This window comes from Bactrocera dorsalis, chromosome 3 (assembly GCF_023373825.1).
Source record: "Bactrocera dorsalis isolate Fly_Bdor chromosome 3, ASM2337382v1, whole genome shotgun sequence".
NCBI lineage: Eukaryota > Metazoa > Arthropoda > Insecta > Diptera > Tephritidae > Bactrocera > Bactrocera dorsalis.
This window is the reverse complement of record NC_064305.1, coordinates 22,794,027-22,811,529: the sequence shown is the minus strand read 5'-3', so window position 1 is coordinate 22,811,529 and position 17,503 is coordinate 22,794,027. Positions and strand designations below refer to the sequence as shown.

The 17,503-nt window shown below is 33.1% G+C and overlaps 1 protein-coding gene across 1 annotated transcript; it reads right to left on the bottom strand.

The window, feature by feature from the left end:
• Window positions 1-5,282: 5,282 nt before the first annotated feature.
• Window positions 5,283-6,322, bottom strand: LOC125777771 (uncharacterized). Its single transcript, XM_049453322.1, has 3 exons — window positions 6,188-6,322; window positions 5,856-6,126; window positions 5,283-5,793 (listed from the first exon to the last, which is right to left on the bottom strand). The coding sequence occupies exons 1-3, from the start codon at window positions 6,212-6,214 to the stop codon at window positions 5,486-5,488; spliced, it is 606 nt and encodes a 201-aa protein (XP_049309279.1). The 5' UTR covers window positions 6,215-6,322; the 3' UTR covers window positions 5,283-5,485.
• Between the last annotated feature and the right edge of the window lie 11,181 nt (window positions 6,323-17,503).

Sequence of the window (17,503 nt, the reverse complement as noted above, 5' to 3'; positions counted from 1 at the left end):
AATCAATTCATTTTGTATAGTTGGACTATAATAAGTAGCATTTAACTGCAAAGTTTCATCATGTTGCTTCAAATCTATATCGCCACATTTATGACGCATACGTAATATAGCTTGAAAATTACCATCATTAATATCTGGTTCAGACTCATTGAATTTAATACATCCGAAATCGCAAGTTCCTCCTAATGATAATTCTTGTCGTCCACACAGCTTAATGGTTTCAACAATGGGAACCAGTTTTTTCCTATTTTTGGCAATATTAGCGGATCGCGCGATGTCTAGTTGACTCCTTATATCTATTTGTTTTTTTTTTTCATATACGCTTATAAAATTATAACCAAATAATGTGCATTCTTGATGATACTTGCTTTGCTCATGCCGCTTAAAATCCGCGATCGCGTCTTTCCACTTGTTTTATGGTTTCACAACCAATAAGCTCAGTTTTTGGTGTGCATCCTTCCCAGCACATTCAGCTGCAAATAAAACGCAAATCTTGCACAAAGCACCTTCAGGTTTTTTTAAGGTATAGACCAGCCAGGAGAATTGATCGAACCATTTGTGCTGAAATTTCAAATGTTTTTTGTCGTCTGTGATTGGGAATTTGTAAGATGTCTCTGGTACCCAGGGTTTTTTCAATAACGCATATTTTAGTTCATCATAAATTTTTTGTTTTGAATTAGCATAAGATCCTAAATCCAATTTGTCAAGCTGGCTAAACGTAGTTTCGTCTCCAGAAGAACTGGTAGTGGCGGCGACAGGAATCCCTGCCATTAATTAAGTTACAATTAATTGAAAAATGAATGAATGAATTGAAAAATATATGATCAGCTGCGTTTGCCAACTTCTTCGCTAACTGTCTTTTGCCAATTGTAATCGCCAACTGTCGCTACTCCTTGAGATGTGAAGTTGGTTGCTGCTTGTCAGCATCACGCAGGGTGTTGCCAACATTACATGTGATCATTCATCTCTGTTGCGCTCATTCAGCAGTGTCATGTAAAAATATAAATTATTCCTACTTTTAAAATTTCTTAAAATTTCAAACAAAACCTTTTAATTTTTAAATTATTAATTTTATAATTTTTCATAATGCATCATATGCATCATGCGTTATTTTATTTCTTAGTATTGTGAGTGCGGCAAAGTACTTCCTACTGCCCCTCACGTATAGGCTCATAGCGTTAAGCGCAGCCTCTCTCCAACTAACATATGAATTAATCCTACCAGTAAATTCAGGTACAGATTTAACTACATCTAATGATTCTAGGCAAGCTATATTGTCGTCTATCGTCTGTGTTAAAAAGTCAGTTGCACTAGTGGTATTGACTGTTATTTGTGAGCGTAGTTGCTCTACTTCCTCACGTAATGCTATGTTGCTGTCAGCAATAAGGCGAGTTATTAGGTCTACGGTCAAAGCGTCTCCGTTAGCCATTTTGTCTAATTTTTAAATTTCTGGTTTTTCTTTTTAATTTTTTTATTTTATCCCTTCTAGGAAGAGATGCTTTTTTATTCTGGAGGGTCTGGAGTTCAGAATCGCAGAATTAAGCTTTGTTATAAACCGGAGGGTCCCCCTTGCGGTGGTGAATCGCGGTTTCAATATATTTTTATTATATGGTTGATCGAGCCTTTAATTATTGTTTTAATTTAAAAAAATTTTGGTTGAATTAATTTTTTATAATTCTCTGGAGGGTCCCTTGGGTGGTGAATCGCAGAGAATTTTAAATTGTTATAAACCGGAGGGTCCCCCTTGCGGTGGTGAATCGCGGTTTTAATATATTTTTATTATATGGGTGATCGAGCCTTTAATTATTGTTTTAATTAAAAAAAAAATTTGGTTGAATTAATTTTTTATAATTCTCTGGAGGGTTGGGTGGTGAATCGCAGCTTTTAATTATTTAATTTATTGGTTGTACAAACCATTAGTTATAGTTTTTTATTTCTTTATTTTTTTAGTTTAGGACATTTCCTAATTTCGTGATCGCCCTTACAAAAATCGCAATATGACAATTTTTTATATTTAATGCTTGGGCTATTTCCCATTTGTAATATACAAGAATATTTTAATTTTAACTTACAAATATATTCTGCTGTCTCTTTTAAAATTTCTGCTGATGATGCTGTTGGTGTTACTGCTGTTTCCTTTATGCCTGCTGCTACTACTGTTGACACGTCCGCTGATGTTGTTACCCCTGTTGCTTGGCTGTTATTCTGTTGCACTTTTAAGTCACTCTTTGACAGTTATTTTTTGAGTGGAAGTTTTTCACTTACACTTTTTTTGGTCACTGTTATTTTTCTAATAGATTATTTAAAAAAATTTCTTGTTTTCTTTTTTTTTTTATCTTGCGATTGTCATTTCGTTAAATGTTCTTACCCAAGCAGTTATTTTTTATTGAAAGTTTTTCTCTTACACTTTTTTGGTCATTAAAAAGTTTATCACTTTCTTATTTTAGTTTTTACTTGATTTTTTATACTTTTAATTTTACAATTTTTAATAACGCAATTTTTTTAATTTCACAATTTTTAATAACGCGATTTTTTATACTTTTAATTTTACATTTTTTCACAATTTTTAATAACGCGATTTTTTATACTTTTAATTTTTACAATTTTTCACAATTTTTAATAACTCGACTTTTTATATTTTTAATAAATTTAAACTTTATTAGGCACTTTTTGATTCGTGCCCCACGTTGGGCGCCAATTAATTCCCGTAACGAGGGAATTTAAAAAAAAATATATATTTTACATCCGCGAACGCGCGGATTAAATAAAAACGCTTGTGGTTACTCTGGATTGTAAGATACAAATCAATTCTTTATTTCTAAAATACTAGTATTTATACAATTTAGTTTTGTTTACTTAAGGTTAGATCTGAAGTGTAAGCATCAGCTTGATTGAGTCCAGAACAAAGTGTTGAATTACATTTTTAGCTGTGACATCAAATTCCAACGGAATGTTAAGTGGTTTATTTATGATTGTTATTGTTATGCCTTCGTGTGAGGGCGAGCGATATGGATTTTTGGATACAGAACGGAAAAAGCGTATCGAATTCTTAAATAATCAGAAAAGTGAATTATGTTTCTAGTTTATGAGGCAGTGTAATTGCGGAGTACAAAGATTCAATTTTGTTTACAGTTATGCTAAGGTTTCTATGCGGAGGCTATCGTTAACTTGCATTCAATGCAGACGCTACGTCAGCACTTTTGGGTCGCGCGAATTACGATATTATATGTAATTTATCAGAAATTACATATTTTTCGTTTGAATAAAAAACTCCGGCTAATTTTCCGTACTGTGCGGCTAGCCGTTCAGTTTATTAATAATCATTTTATTCTTTATAAAACTCATATTTGCTAAGATCGGCGCGGACGGCGGGGCGCGAAGGAGAGTAATCACAGACCCGCCAAACTATCCTGATAAACTCACATTTTTCCTTTTAAATAGTTATATCGAATAAATTGTGAAATATTAAGTAACCATATCTTTATTTTATTAAACATTAACAGAAAAGTCTAACCGTATATTGGAAAGGAGTCTCTTATAACTGCTCGGCAAATTGGACATAACGTTTTTATATGGTGATCATTTGCCTGCTGCTTCATATTTCCAAAACATTGTTGGCAAACTTTAAAATGTTTGCACGGGACAAACAAAAGTTGCCGTTCTCGTTGGCATCATATAACGCAAAAAACACGGTTTCGAGTTTCATCTTCGCTTAAACTTTCGGCATTTTCGTCGTCATCACTTGCCTCGCTATCGAACTGTCGATTTCGTTTAAAAAATTTTTACAACCCGTTATATTGGTCATGTTCGAAAACTGAATTAAAATTTCATTTAAAGAAATTTTTTTCATTTTCAAGTGATTTAAATGTTGTTTAATGAATATATCGCTTTTTTGAAAGAGGCAAGAAGATTTTTTCTTGCATAATGAAACTAAACCTGATATTGATTTCATATAATCAGTTGATTTCACTTCATCAAGGTCACACAACATTTCTAAAAATTTTTAAAAATTTCCATGTTTGGTTATTTTCATATAGAGCCGGCTGTGTAAACCTTCCGCAGAGTTAGTCGTTCTAATTGGTTCTTTATAAACTGAAAAGTTGACGGGCTTTACCTTTAATTAATAAAAAGAAAACGCTATTCAAAATACGTAGTTAGAATTAGATATGTATTGCAATACCTTTTTCATCCACTGTGAATTGAAATATTTTATAAACGGTTTGAAGTAATCCATTGCTTCGGTTACTAAAATTTCATAAGCTTTTGTCACATCTATTGGTTTCAATAACGGTAAATAAAGGAATTTGTTAAATACTCGTTTAGCGTCTTTATCTTTGTTGAGTTTATTGACAAAATTCGGTATTTTTGACGCTTTTCGCCGTAAAGCGTTTGTAAAATGAAACCAGCATCCAACCATTTTTGAAGTTGGAAAGACAATTTTAAATGCATTGCGCATACTTATTTAAAAATCACTGACGACAGTGTGAGGATGCAAGTCTAGAATGTTTGACTTGATATATTGAAAAAGATGTGTATATGTTTCCTGCGACTTTTTAGACATTAAAGCGTATGTAAAAGAATAAGCCTAGAAGCAAAAATAAATAATTATATTTTTTTACGCAATAGCTACACATAGATTACTTACATGGTCTGCAAGGATGATGTGAATAATGAGAAGCTGAATCACATTAAATGTCGCATCGATTATATAGGCTCAGATAAGTTTTTGGAACGCAAAGAATTCGTAATTGTAGGTGACACAAATATGGAATAGGAAAAATTGGTTGTGATCACTGTATCAATATAGAAAGTGCTCTCATCCTTCTCAAAACGCGAAATCCCAAACTGCTTATAAACTTTTTCATTTCCTAATACTTTAATGATTTCTTCAAAATCCTTTGGCGTTTTTGGAAATGTTTTTTGTTTAATATTAAATAACTGTCTTCGCATCGTACCATATTTTAATGAGTGCGACGCTTCTTTAAATTTTTTACAACTGTTATCAAAAATTTCACGCGTGCTTGTTCGTTTTAATGGAGCTTCTTCCACTTCCTTTTTAATATTATTTATTGCTTCTAATTTTTTTAATAATTCAGTTTGTGGACCATGCTGATGGGCATATAATTTACCAATCTTGCGACAGTATTTAGTGTTACTAAAATCAACTGTCACACCAATTTTGCAATTTTTGTTGTAGCAATAGTAATATTTAATGCCGCCTTTGCTTGTTTGGAATCTATATATTTGCTCCTCTTTTGCAACATACAGAAGTTTGCTGGTTCTCCTCAAACCAGCTATTACTTTGTATTCCAAAATATTTTCTTTCTCCATTTCGCAATAATCACTAAATTTTCAATTGTCCGATATATTCTATTCTTGTATTATAAGAAACACGTGGCTAAATTACCTATTAGAACAGATGTTCTTCGAACTTACTGCTTACCAGCTGCATATAATTTTATCAAACGCATTAATTCATTTTCCCTCATCTTAATTCCTTCTCGATTCTGTCTTTTTTTGCATCCAATAAGCTGGAGTGTACATCGAGAACGTCTGATAGGGCTGTACGCGAATATATACCCTTTCGGACAGCCTTTGACGTAGAAGGGGTGACCAGAGGCTCGGGTAATGCCACGATTTCCTCGACGATTATATCAGAGGACGTGGCAACTTCTGGTGAACCAGTACATGCAATGTCCTCGGTATCCAATACAAGGCAGTTTGAAGTGAGCTCCCTATAGCCAAAAATGTCTTCTAAGTCATCGTACCGGGGACACATCCTTACGATCGCGTCTAAAAATGAAGTGTATTTGTAGGATATATACATTTAAAAATTTATGATGTGTAGAACCTACTTTTGGTAGTGTCACAATTATCCATGGTGCCACTTCCCGTTGCATTTTGCCAGGACTTGGCCTTGGTGTACTGCAATCTTAAGTTTTTTACCTTGCAACGCACCAGAGTCCAATGCAAGTCGCTGCCAGTTTGGTTCAAAAATCTTTTATAATAATGTTGGGCCGTTGGTTTCTCTAGTGGCCTGTTGTCCCTCAAAAAGTTGATTAAACTTTCATTTTCGTTGTCGGTCCACTTTCTGTAGGGAGCCTTTCGAACACGCTTATGTACAACCTGCAATAGAACAATTATATTTTTCATATTTATATTTAAAAATATTGCGAATTGCGTTTACCTTCTGTATTTCTGTGTTGCTTTCCATTTTTTCTAAACGCGAATAGTCAGCTGATCAAAGTTGCCACTTTACCAGGAAACAAAAACACTAATTGTGCGTTCACAGTTTAAATGTCAAATATCGGGCAAAGTTGCCACATATGAAATTTCCCATAAACTGTGAATACAATATATGTTTGTGCACTTATTGCTGTCAGCAGTTTTGATGAGAATGTTTATACGATATTTCTCAACTTTAACTTGCTGTCAGCAGTTTTGTTTGACGTTTGACGATTCTTAACTCTGAGTTGTACAAGGCGGTTGTTTTTTTTCATTATTTAATATTAATTTCTTTTTTTCCACGTTAATCACAGCATTAATGTCGTTCAAAAATTTGTATCCTATTAATAGGTCTGCTTCCAAATTTTCAATTTCGCATGTAATAATGTGATAGTAGCGTATTATCGAAAGGCCATTAATTGTTTTTACTCTCTTTTGTATGTTTTTGTTTTGTTTTATTTTTGTATATTCCTGATTTAATATAGCAACTAGTTGCTCCCATATCTATTAATATTTTAAAGTTTTGACCAGTAACCCTGTCATTTAGAAAAATATATGGCAGAGTTAATTTTGGCCTAAAAAGTGATGCTCCTTAATATTATTAATGCGCTGTGTCTTAGTCGGTGGCTGCACATTCTGTTGTGTACTTCCATGTGGCCTTTTTTTCTAAATTGTTTTGGTTATGTTGCCTGTTGTTATTGTTAGGATTTGAATAGTTTTTTCCAAATTGTAATGCGAATGCTGCTCGCATATTGTTGGATTCTAATTCTTGTGCTTTTGCTAAAGCATTTGGTAAGTCGCTTGGCGATAGTGAAAATAAAATGTTTGCTAAGTTTCCGTTTAGCCCCGTTATAAATGTGCGTAAGGCATCCCGCCTATTTTTAGCATTAAATTCTTTAGTTACGGCACTATCTGATCCGTAAGTCATTATCGTTTTGTTAATTAGCAATGTTAATTTCTCATTAACCTTATTATAAAATTCGATTATGGAGTAATTGCCTTGACGCAAAATACTCATTTCTTGCTCAATTATATGAGCTGGTCGCTTGTCGGCGTAAGCGAAATCTAATCGTGCTAGAATAGCATCAAAATTTAAAACCGTTCCGTGGTTGGACAAAATGTCATTAGCATCGTGAGTAATTTTATTTCTTAACATTGTCAATGCAGCAAAATACCTACGGCTGCCTCTTACGTATAAACTCATCGCATTGTTAGCCGATTCCCTCCAGCTAACATATTTATTCTGTTTTCCCCCAAATTCTGGTAAAGACTTTATTACTTTTAGGGATTCGTCACAGCGAATCTCTGAATTTATTACTTCAGGTTTGTAATCTGTTATTGTTGTAGACTTCGTTAAGTCTTCTATTTGTCTGCGCATTTCAGATATTTCTAATCTAAGTGAAGCATTCGTTGCGGCAATTGGTCTTGCGACTAAGGTCTCATTTTCGCTAGTTAAAGCCATTTTTATTTATTAATTTTCCTTTTCTTTGAATATGGGCAATTTTCAATTTTATGGTTGCTTTTACAATAATCGCAATAATGCAACCTTTCGTATTTTGGAGCACTTGTATTACTCCCCATTTAAAACAAATATTCCTTTTTTGATACTTCTATCATCTCTATAGTCTCAGACATAACTGTCTCTTGATTATAATAATCCTCAAGTGTGGCCTTCTTATCTTTTAAAACTTTCTCCATACATTTAATTTTAAGTTTATCTTTATTTACATCCCTTTCTTTTTTGTTAATGCTATCGACTAATACAAATCCTTTAAGATTTCTAACTATTCTGTATATTTCGTTATAGTCCAAATCAGTTGGTAGAGCATCCGTCATTTTGTTTTTTATTTTTTTTTTCTAATTTTTTTTTTTAATTATTATTTTTTGATCCTTTCTAGGAAAGGAGACTCTTTTATTCTGGAGGGTCTGAAGTTCAGAATCGCAGAATTGAGTTTTTATTATAAACCGGAGGGTCCCCCTTGCGGTGGTGAATCGCGGCTTCAAAATATTTTATTACTTGGCTGGTCGAGCCTTCAATGATTCTTAATAGTTTAAACTTAATTACTAAAATTGATTGTCTTATATATTAATGTACTAATATATTTGATAAATGTGGATAATAAAATCTTACTCCTTCTTCTCCTCGTCTTTTGTGGTGTTCCTTAGTCCTTGGTTTCCCTCGATGGCTACGCCGCTGCTTGACGTGCAATGCCTAATGATGTTTTTTTTGTTTTTTAAATATTTGTATTTTGTGATTTAAGTCACTCTTTACTTTTTTTTCACTGTTCACTTTTAAAAATTTATTTAAAAAAAAATTTTGTTATTTATTCTGCGATTGTCACAACACAACAAGCAATGAAGTTTTTGCTCACTTTACTTCAAGTTTGGTTGGGCTTTTCTCCCTATTCTTGGGATAGTTGTTTTTTCTTTTTAATTTTTAATGCGTTATTCACATATGTACTACCTCTCGCATGAGGTTTATGTACGTTTACCGGTTAGTGTTCACTAATCGCAACCGTTATGGTTCAAGGGATACATTTCTCTCCCTTTATACGACGAACACGTGCCCCACGTTGGGCGCCAATTAACTTCCCTTGTGTGGGAAGTATTAAAAAAAATATATTCCGTTCCGCTACGCGCGGTAGAAATTAAACACAAGTGTTGATTTGAGCGTGATAATATGTGGTGCGCTTTGATCATCAAGATTATCTCTCAATACGCTTGCCGATTATACACTGGTCCTTATTAGTAACATCACTTATATTTATATTCTTATAATTCTATGCTTATTACTAAAGATGCTTTGGCATTACATTAAGTGATGAAATGCCAGTGCATTGGATTTCCAATTATTCTCATTATCAAAACAAATAATGGAATATTGAATTTTGCTTACTTATCAAAACAAGTGATGTATTGATTTCTTATTAATTAAAGTATTCTGCTGACCAAGCAGTAATACTGTGAGAAGATACAATTTGTTTACATTTACCATTAAGTATCTGTGTGGCTGCTGCCGTTAATTTGCACTGTGTAGAGACGTTCAATGGCGTCACTTTCAAAAATGCCAGCATAACCTCGAACTGGTCTTCCTTGCTTACGTCTGTTCCATTTCTTTCCAGATGCACTCCAAGTATAATATGTTGGGACTTGGACTTGTGAATAAAATAATAATTTAGCAAATTGATCATTTTGACAAAATTCGAAAAACGATAATGATGTACTAACAAATGAATAACTGCCGGATTTCGATCATGAATTGGGAACGATAATATTCTCCAAACTGCCTCATTTCTACTGATATACCTTCCCATTTGATATTGTGTTATTTCATCATTTCGGTTCTCTGCAACACCAAACACAGTCATGTCGCTGCCTTTATTTACATACTTGCAGATATATTTAATCGATTTAACAGAATTGCAATATTCTACATTAATATGAGTTTTGAATGCTTTTGATAGTATTGGCGAATAGGGGACAACCCACCTATTATGAACTATAATAAGTATCTTTATTATTGACTCGTAGATTGATTGATTTGCCATTATCATCTGTTGAGCGTCGGCGATACAATGGGTAACTATCATTTCCATTAATTGTTTCGGAAATCAAATCTCTGGGATACCGCTTCGTGCATTTCTCATCCTTCATACATGGCGAATTAATATTTAGAACACCACATGGTCCATGAATCATACTTTTTGTAACAACATCAAATAAACCTGGATCGATTTCCTGATCAGGAATTTCTGCTGAGATGATGTCATCTATTTGATCGCTTGTTATTTTGTTGACTAACCATAAAAAAGGGCATGTGGTAATCCTTTCTTTTGCCATTCCACCGAATACATCCAATATCGAACTTCGCCGAAAACTAGATGTTTAACAATAAAATCCGTCAATGACTTCCACTTCTGTCTAAATACTCGTGCAGTTATGTCGTGACGGTCTGTAGAAGATTGCCCTTCTATAAATATTGCTTTATTTTGTCCCATTGTGGATTACGTGTAAATGTAATAATCAAATCTGGTCGACCATACAATAGAACATAGCAAATGGCATCTTGTGCATATTCATGCATTTGCCTTGAACTGCCTGTGTAACTTGCTGGTAAAATAACAACTTGTCCAACATTGTCATCATTTCTATCATTAAGGAGATGTATATACTCTTCTGATCGCAACTTCCGTTGATTGAATCGAATAAAGTTCAAACGCTCTGTTTCTATCTTTGCATACATGTCTTCGACATATTGATGAAAGAGTCTCCGGCATTTCAAAATATGATTTTCCTGATTTTGTCGTATCATAATTCTATGTGCTCTGACATTTTTATTGACTTCACGTTCTGAAGAGAAAAAAAAACAAATGGAAATTTAAATCATTTCATACCATTTCTTGATAAACAAAATTGGAAGAGTATATTAAATGCAACAGACACTCACGTGGGTTTGCGGGATCTACCATTTTTAAATTAATAGAGTATCCATCTTCACCCCGACAAAACAAAATTGATTGAAACTCATCGCCGACAATCACCACAGCAACTTCATTATTTATAGGTGCATATCAGCACGAATCACGATTTTATGATTATCAGACGGCATCCGATCAAGTGCTGTCCGAAAAGTATTAATCAAATCATTATGTTCATGAAACAATGCTTGCAATTCACGTATTATTATTCTTCTGGCACTTGTGAATATTGAACAACAGGCATCTACTTCATTTTCATTATTGCCAAGGAAGTAGATTTGCAAGACCTGGTGGTTTGCATCTGAAAATGGCAATAATGAACCAATCCTATGATAAATTTGCCCTTGTATCTGAAATTGTGAGGCAAAATATGATTGATTAGAACTTGTGAAAAGTTCTGAAATGTCGCTGTAGGCATCATTCGAAATTCCCAGAGCCGATATTACCTTAAATGTCGGCATGAAATTATTTCGTATTACATTCGTCGCTCCAAAGGAAGTCATTTTAAAGTACGAATTATACATTTGGATATTATCCAAAAAATGTTTCGATTGCGGCGTTGTTCCTGAAATTAATGTTGCCAATGGTTCTGGTGGGTATTGTAATTCGGGTAATCTTACTTTGCCACTGGCACAACACATTCCAGGTGTTTCACTATGAAATTTCAGTGCATTACAATGTTGGCATACTTTGTTCATTCCAACTGTAATCAATTGCGTGATAATATCTAAATCCAGCACCATTTAAAGCAACATTAACGTAGATTTTTGCGGCACGCTTTGAACATTTTGATTAATACGTGTCGGCCTACGATCTGAACGCGATCTTGCAACACGTTCCCTTGTATTTGCAATCTCTTGTTCTAGCTGTTCTTGCGATTGATTTTCCCTTTTGTTTAATCTATTTTGCGTCCAATGTCAGCTCTTGCTCTTCGTGGCATTTTTAGAAGAAACTAAACTAAAGATAATAAAGAACTTTAGTAATAAATTGATGAAATCCAGCAAATTCTGGACTCGAAAAGCACCAAAAAGTCACGAGAAGACACGAAAATTGTTAAAAATATGCTGAGAATGTGACAAAATTCAATTAAAAATTGGCTAAAAAATCCAAGTAATTTTTAGCTTACTGATCGGACATTAAACACAAAATATCAAATTTGAGATTTTGTTACAAAATCATATGATGCACTTGTAACAATCAGAACACTTGTTTAGCAAAACAATCGATTTTTATCTAATTAATCATTGTTTTTTTTTTAATTTTGTTTAACAAAATATTCAAATTAAAACGATGATCAGAACGAAAATTAATTTATTTTTATCAAAATACTCACCGAAAAATGCGAAGAAATTAATATTTTCAAAAATCGATTATGATAAGATCAATCACCAATGACGTCCAAAGAGAAAAGAAAAGAAAAGAAAAGAAAAGAAAAGAAAAGAAAAGAAAAGAAAAGAAAAGAAAAGAAAAGAAAAGAAAAGAAAAGAAAAGAAAAGAAAAGAAAAGAAAAGAAAAGAAAAGAAAAGAAAAGGAAAGAAAATAAAAGAAAATAAAAGAAAAGTACAGAGAAATTGCTATTTGCTTCACTCCGTGCAATGCCTTCCAAGGACGCGAGGACGGCACAGCGTGTGCGGACGGCGGGGCGCGAAGGAGAGTAATCACAGACCCGCCACACTATCCTGATATACACACATTTTTCCTTTTAAATAGTTATATCGAATAAATTGTGAAATATTAAGTAACCATATCTTTATTTTATTAAACATTAATAGAAAAGTCTAACCGTATATTGGAAAGGAGTCTCTTATAACTGCTCGGCAAATTGGACATAACGTTTTTATATGGTGATCATTTGCATGCTGCTTCATATTTCCAAAACATTGTTGGCAAACTTTAAAATGTTTGCTCGGGACAAACAAAAGTTGCCGTTCTCGTTGGCAGCATATAACGCAAAGAACACCGTTTCGAGTTTCATCTTCGCTTAAACTTTCGGCATTTTCGTCGTCATCACTTGCCTCGCTATCGAACTGTCGATTTCGTTTAAAAAATTTTTACAACCCGTTATATTGGTCATGTTCGAAAACTGAATTAAAATTTCATTTAAAGAAATTTTTTTCATTTTCAAGAGATTTAAATGGCAAGAAGATTTTTTCTTGCATAATGAAACTAAACCTGATATTGATTTCATATAATCAGTTGATTTCACTTCATCAATGTCACACAACATTTCTAAAAATTTGTAAAAATTTCCATGTTTGGTTATTTTCATATTGAGCCGGCTGTGTAAACCTTCCCTAGTGTTAGTCGTTCTAATTGGTTCTTTATAAACTGAAAAGTTGACGGGCTTTACCTTTAATTAATAAAAAGAAAACGCTATTCAAAATTCGGAGTTAGAATTAGATATGTATTGCAATACCTTTTTCATCCACTGTGAATTGAAATATTTTATAAACGGTTTGAAGTAATCCATTGCTTCGGTAACTAAAATTTCGTAAGCTTTTGTCACATCTATTGGTTTCAGTAACGGTAAATAAAGGAATTTGTTAAATACTCGTTTAGCGTCTTTATCTTTGTTGAGTTTATTGACAAAATTCGGTATTTTTGACGCTTTTCGCCGTAAAGCGTTTGTAAAATGAAACCCGCATCCAACCATTTTTAAAGTTGGAAAGACAATTTTAAATGCATTGCGCATACTTATTTCAAAATCACTGACGACAGTGTGAGGATGCAAGTCTAGAATGTTTGACTTGATATATTGAAAAAGATGTGTATATGTTTCATGCGACTTTTTAGATATTAAAGCGTATATAAAAGGATAAGCCTAGAAGCAAAAATAAATAATTATATTTTTTTACGCAAAGCTACACATAGATTACTTACATGGTCTGCAAGGATGATGTGAATAATGAGAAGGCTGTTTTAAATTGCTTCGATACGGGAATCACATTAAATGTCGCATCGATTATATAGGTACGAGGCTCAGATAAGTTTTTGGAACGCAAAGAATTCGTAATTGTAGGTGACACAAATATGGAATAGGAAAAATTGGTTGTGATCACTGTATCAATATAGAAAGCGCTATCATCCTTCTCAAAACGCGAAATCCCAAACTGCTTATAAACTTTTTCATTTCCTAATACTTTAATGATTTCTTTAAAATCCATTGGCGTTGTTGGAAATGTTTTTTCTTTATTATTAAATAACTGTCTTTGCATCGTACCATGTTGTAATGAGTGCACGCTTCTTTAAATTTTTTTACAACTGTTATCAAAAATTTCACGCACGCTTGTTCGTGTTAATGGAGCTTCTTCCACTTCCTTTTTAATATTATTTATTGCTTCTAATTTTTTTAATAATTCAGTTTGTGGACCATGCTGATGGGCATATAATTTACCAATCTTGCGACAGTATTTAGTGCTACTAACATCAACTGCCACACCAATTTTGCAATTTTTGTTGTAGCAATAGTAATATTTAATGCCGCCTTTGCTTGTTTGGAATCTATATATTTGCTCCTCTTTTGCAACATACAGAAGTTTGCTGGTTCTCCTCAAACCAGCTATTACTTTGTATTCCAAAATATTTTCTTTCTCCATTTCGCAATAATCACTAAATTTTCAATTGTCCGATATATTCTATTCTTGTATTATAAGAAACACGTGGCTAAATTACCTATTAGAACAGATGTTCTTCGAACTTACTGCTTACCAGCTGCATATAATTTTATCAAACGCATGTGGGTTGTCATGTGCAGTGTTTTGCTTTATTGCTCAATTGTCAAATTTATTAGTTTGTGTTATTGCTCAACATAGAAGGAAATATTGCAAATTTGGGTTATTTTGCATTATTGCCGTTTGCCTTATAGCACCCCGCCTCCATTTGATAAAGCTTTAGTGGCATCAGCTCTAGCACACGACCTAGTGTCAGAAGGCTTTTTCAGAACAAATGATGAACCAGATTTAGTTTTAGCATCTTCTGATAGACATTTAAGCAAAGTCCCCCAACGATAAGTTGACCGCGAGAAGAAGTTGTAAAGTGTTTGCATGAATCCGAAAAATGAGATTGCTCCAACGCAGCTTTCTACAGCATGTACTCCAACTAGGTTTAATGAGTGTGCAGCACACGGAGCGTAATGTGCGAGCGGATTATTTTTTTTTAATTATTTTTATTAATTAATTTTTTTTTAATTTATTTAAAATTATGTTAGCCATGTCTTCCCCCGTGTGGCTTTCAATTGGAATGAATGTTAAAAAACGTTCCATTACTTCTCCGCTTAAATTCGAAACATACCTTAAAACTAAAGTCAACTGATCAGTATGTGTTATATCTGGCGTTGAATCAACACTTAAGGAGAAATACTTGGCGTCAATAACATCCTTCACTATATCATTCACAACTCTGTCGCCCATGATTTCAATAATTTCTTCACAAATGGTTGCAGATAAATATGAATTTTTTCCCTTTCCTTGATTTCCATATTTAGATAAGTGTGAACTGAGGAAGGGATCATATTGCGCCAATAGTTCTAAAATACCCAAATAGTTACCATTATGTTGTGAACCAAGTATTTCATTCTGCCCACGAAATGCTAATCCACGAGATGAAATAAATTTTATGACTGACACAATCCCATGACATACATTTACCCAATATTCTCTTTCTTTGTTGAATTGAATCTCCGAAGAGGAATCAATCCGTCCAAGAGTACTGCGCCTGCGTATCAATGTCTGCACACATGTTCGATGTGCTTCACTATTCTCGTGCATTTGAATTCGTTACGCAGCATTCCTCCAATCAGAAAATCCATTTTAAAATTGTGATTGTTTTTGAGAAACACCAAAGAGAACACATGCTAAACAGTAAACATTCCCATTAGATGGAGAATACATTAGCCACTCTCTTTTAATTTAGCACCCACTTATATGATTACGAAAAAAATAGAACTGGTAAGGTTTCGATTTTCACCGTTGCCATAATGTCGTAATGAAGCAGAAAAGTTACTTTCAAAATCTTGACATTCTTTTGAATTCCTAGTACACCAAAATTCTTGTACTTTGTTTGTGATATTTTTCCATAAACCAATATCACTCTGGTATTCCATTTCTTTTTCCACTGCTAAATTACATTCGGTTATGCAATCTAAGACCGCATCCTCATTTTTCTCTTCAGCACCTTTAAAATTTCTTTCATCTTGTTTTTCGCCAATCTGTTCTATACACTGTACAGTTCTCGGTTCTGGCTCTAAAGTAGATATTGTTGTGGTGGGATGCTGAGATTGATTCTCAGATTTGCGAGTAAAACCATGTTGGAATAGTTTTGGTGTTTTTTTCAATTGCTCATTGAGCTTAGCAGCGTTTTCTTCTCGTTTTTTACGTTTTTGTGCTCCACTTTTATGTTTTTTGTCAGACATATTATTTGCCTTAAATAAAAAAAATAAATAATGAATAAAAATAATAATTTGAATAAGTACATACATACCTTTTTGTTCCGCAAAACAATATATTGAGAAAATTCCGGTTATGAATGAATTCTTTATGTTACTAATATTATTAATTATTTAAAGCACTTCACAGCTTAAGAGCATTTGTACAAGTGAATTTAAATTTTAAATAGAAAAAATGCTTCTCGCAAAGTGCGCTGCTGCAATGCCATAAAAATAACAGTAAGAAAGAATTTAACAGTTTCTAGTTTGCACAAATGTTCATTATTGATCGTAACATAATTGTTATTGTAAATCAGAGGCACGCAAACGCTTCTGAGGGCTTTGTAGCATGTATGCGTTTTGTCTGCTTTTGTGCTGGTATTTGTGTTCATGTTTGTAGTACATTCCCAAGAATGATAGAATACAAGATTACGACACTAGTTTACCGTTAGTTTTTTTCGGTTTAGCTCTTGACAAAAACAAATACATTGTGCAACAATTTCGTGACGTCACACTTGTTTTTTTGAAATTGTGGTTGGAAATTCCTAAAATAATATTAATTCATTCGTCTTTGCAGGAAAAATTTCAGTGGAATGTTTAGAATATTGTTGCGAGAAAAGATATACATATGTAAGTAATTTTAGGCACATCCACAATAAATAGAGTAGCATGTGTGTAAATTGTTCAAATGAAGAAACCCAGTGAAAGTGTACTGTTGTATTTATTTAAATTTCTAAGCATAAATATATTAATTTTTTAAAATGAAATGTGTAGTGGCTTTTTGTAATAATTATTATGCAATTAAAGGATCGAAAACGAGTTTTTTCAGTTTTTCGGCCGATTTAAAAAGTTGCCAAAAAAATGGGTGTTATTTTGCAAAATAAATGATATATTTAATACTAAATCCTCTTTAATTAATTAATTTCACAATTCTTTTATCATAATTTCATACATTTGATACATCTGAACTTATAATATATGTAAATATTTATAGACAACACAAGAAACGTGTTCTCCATTTGAATCACAACTTAATAGACAATTTTATTTCAATAGGCCGATATATTTCTTTAGAAATGATTCAAATCTTTTCACTCAACAATATTCAATCGCTTCACTAAAACTTTTCATTAAAATCGAAAGAATTAATAATATTTTGCGAATTTACAAAAGTGTTCACTTTTCTGTTTACAATTTGCAAGCCATTTGACAGTTTTTCACTCTTGTTCGTCTCAACACGCAACTATGACGTTTCATAATGGCGGTTGTCGTAATCTTGTATTCTATCATTCTTGGTACATTCCCTACCGGCAACTCAGCTAACTTTTAATGCACTTTAATCTAACTACTTCGCAACTAGAGGCGGTTGATACATGGA